Consider the following 3,363-nt stretch of genomic DNA (forward strand, 5'->3'; position numbering starts at 1 on the left):
AATGAACATAAGCTGTCAGAATCAAAATCAAAAGATTGGAGATCAAGGTTGAAAGATGGTGTGATCTTAATTGGTTGAGGGCGAGATCGAAATGAAGTTGTGAATGATTGGAGCTGGGAAAGAATCTGATCGAGTGATTCAACTAAAGCTACATTAAGAAAACATAAAGAATTAAAGAATCAGTGATGAGATAGGAAAAAAATCGAAAATCGAAATACATAAATAGAGATTGAATTGGAAGGAGGTAGTGTTGAAGTTAGTAAAGATAAGATAGAACAATGAGAGTGGAAAACAGATTAAAATGAACAAAGACTTACTTGATAGTCAAAAGCATGTGATTGAGGTGAGAAAGGAATCGGTCGGAATCGGTCGGAGCGAAAGGAACAAAGCGGGGAAAGATTGAGGAAAGAGCCTTGAGGCTGAGTTGTGGTTTTGGTTAGGGAAAGATATATAAAGGGGGATCTGTCTGTTCGCATCTAGGAGTGTGTTCGTGTTGGAGTCCAAGTGAGAATCCTTGTGTGTGTCCTAATTTGTGATATCAAGTGTTTAGTTAGTGTAGTATTTGTGTCCGAGTGTATGTTGTTTGAGATCGAGTGTCCTAGAAGAGTTAAAAGAAGAAAAGTTTGTTTTATTAGTTAATTGGTCATCAAAGAAAGAGACAGCTTAAAGTATCAGAACTTACCTTTAGAAAGGATTGATCGTAAAGCGTTAGGGCACGTTTGGTAGCGCTTTTTGTAGGGAGTTTATTGGAATAAACTCCCTTGAAATTTGGAAAAAACGCTGTTCAAAAAAAGTCGTTTGGCAGCGATTACGGTACCCAAAAGAAACTCCTTCCCCGTCCTCAAAGGAGTTTAAAAGGTACGTTTTGAAAACCGCAAAAAGGGAGTTTTTCCACTCGTAAAACTCCTTTTCGAACTTGGTCAAATTTCATTTCGACACTCTTCAACCCACCTCGACGTCAACAAAATCATACTCTGGCTCCTCGACGTCAACCACCTCTCAACGGTTTTCATCACTCTTCTCCCACTTCCAACATCCACCTTCTTCCTTTTTGTTTGTTGTTTGATCTCGACTTTTGACCCTCCTTGTTCATATCATGCCTTGAGCCAAGAAAGATCCGAACGCTCCAAAAGTCGCGAGAGCAGTCTGGACCGATTCCAAGATTCGTTTTATACTCAACGAGTTTTTAACTGAAAAAGAGGATGGTAACATGATTGGTGGCAACTGGAAACCCGTGGCTTACACCAATGTTCACGAGAGATACACTCTTGCGTATCCAGAAGACAAGGTGAATAGAGAACAAATCAAAAATTTATACACCACAGTCAGTTGTTTGTCTTGATATCAAATTCAAAATCGATTCATCATTTTAATCAAAGTTCTTTTATTTTTTCTTCGGCTATCGATCTAGAGCAAGAGTTCTTATACTGGAATGAAAAAAGTCAAAATGACCTCTGGAGTTGGATGGGTTGGTGGCAAGATCGACATGCCAAATGAATGGTGGGAGAACGTAGGCAAGGTCAGTTGTTTTGCCTGCTATTCTTCTTGAGATTGTCTCGGCTGACCGTGTTTTGATTTTCTTAGAAAGACAAGGACGCGATGAAGCTTTGAAACAATTCATTCGACTACTACAAAGAAATGGATGCAATGCTTCATGGATCTAAACCGGCTGGGGCTTTACGTACTGGCACAAGTTCTGGTACACGAGTTGAGGCAGAGAATAACGAGGAAGAGGAAATTGAAATTATAGATCATGATAATTTAGAAGAAAGCAAAGAAGAAAGCAGATATGATGAAGTAGATGCACAAGGATTGACCCAAGCCAAAAGAGACCTCGATGATCTTCCAGATTCAGATGAAGAAGTTTCAACTGAAAAAGGCAAAGGTAAAGCAATTGTATCAGGTTGCTATATTTTCGATTTTTCAATATTTTCTACTTTTCAATTGATATACAAGTCTAACTGACTATACCATTGTTATTGATGGAACAGACTCACAAAACCTCGATCTTCCAACTCCAAAGAACCCTACCACCGTCTCTACTATCAGAAAAGAAGGTACCAAGCCTTCGACTTCAAAATCTACCCCTGTTTCGAACATCAAGAAGAAAATGCCGGCTTGCGAGGTCAAACCAGTCACACTGGCAACTGCAATTGCTTCGGCTTCCGATAACTTGGCTATCAAGGCTCAAGAGAAGGCAGATTGCTCTGCTCAGCTCAATTCAGCCATAACCGAAGCAGCTCGCATCAAGGCCGACAAGCTTCCAAACTTACAGAAGGCTCTGGAACTCTTCAACCCCGCCAGCAAAGATCAATTTCCCAACTTAGACGACCGATTAATTTCGATTGATGTCATATCACAGGAGGCTAAAGCGGCTGTCTTTGGTGGTCTAGATCCAAAGATGCGCTGGGTTTGGCTCAAAGCACAGGTGAATGTTATCAAGGAGGCTAGGGAAAAAAATCAAGGATCATCTTAAAAAAATATGTATCATTACTCAAAAATAATTACTACAATGCAAATTTTAATTCAGACTCAAAAGAGAGCAGTTTTTTTTATATTTTGTACAAGAATCAAATAAACACTATATCAAATTTTCTTTTGGATGAAATTATCAACTATTATGAATGTTTTATCAATGATACTAGATACATTTTTGCTGATGAAATTGTTGACCATATGAATGTCTTATCGATGATACTAAATACAGTTTTGCTGAATGAAATAATAATACAAATTGAGTTATATATGTTTTTCTGATATTTTTTTGTTTGTCTGGTGAGAAATAAAATCAACATAAAAGGTTGATATAGTCAGTATGTTGTATTGGAGAGAATCGAAAATTTGACTTACTACATGTAAAGCTATTTCAATCAGTGATGATTTCTGTGAGCTTGATAATGAGCCCACATCCTCATCGCAATCTCATCTCTAAACGCATTTGCAGCACCTCGATCATTCCTTACCGCAGGAACAAAATCGTCTTGAGCTTGACGGATCCATGCCTGATCTCGCTCACGTTGTTCTTCATCAAATTCTCCAAAGAATTGATCTTCACCACCTCGCATGATGAGGTTGTGAAGAACAGCGAGTGCCACTACAAGACTTCCTTGTCGATGTAATGGAAATCTTCGCATTAGGACTAGAATCACAAATCGTATCTTCCAGACTCCGAAGTCTCGTTCGATGATCATTCTCAGTTGAGAATGGCGATAATTGAACAATTCTTGGTAATTTTGTGGTGCGGTTCGGCCTCGAGCCCACTCTTGAATGTGGTAGCGAAATCCACGGTATGGTGTTAAGATACCATTACCGTTGGCGTAGGCAGCATCACCAAGATAGAAGCGTCCTAGGATGGGAAACAGT

General features: G+C 39.2%; 1 protein-coding gene across 1 annotated transcript; it reads left to right on the forward strand.

Moving 5' to 3' along the window:
- Nucleotides 1-1,638: 1,638 nt before the first annotated feature.
- Nucleotides 1,639-2,476, forward strand: MELLADRAFT_93959 (uncharacterized protein; the record flags this gene model as incomplete). Its single annotated transcript, XM_007416704.1, has 2 exons — nt 1,639-1,903; nt 1,992-2,476. The coding sequence occupies 2 exons, from the start codon at nt 1,639-1,641 to the stop codon at nt 2,474-2,476; spliced, it is 750 nt and encodes a 249-aa protein (XP_007416766.1).
- Between the last annotated feature and the right edge of the window lie 887 nt (nt 2,477-3,363).

Source organism: Melampsora larici-populina (assembly GCF_000204055.1).
Source record: "Melampsora larici-populina 98AG31 unplaced genomic scaffold MELLAscaffold_63, whole genome shotgun sequence".
NCBI lineage: Eukaryota > Fungi > Basidiomycota > Pucciniomycetes > Pucciniales > Melampsoraceae > Melampsora > Melampsora laricis-populina.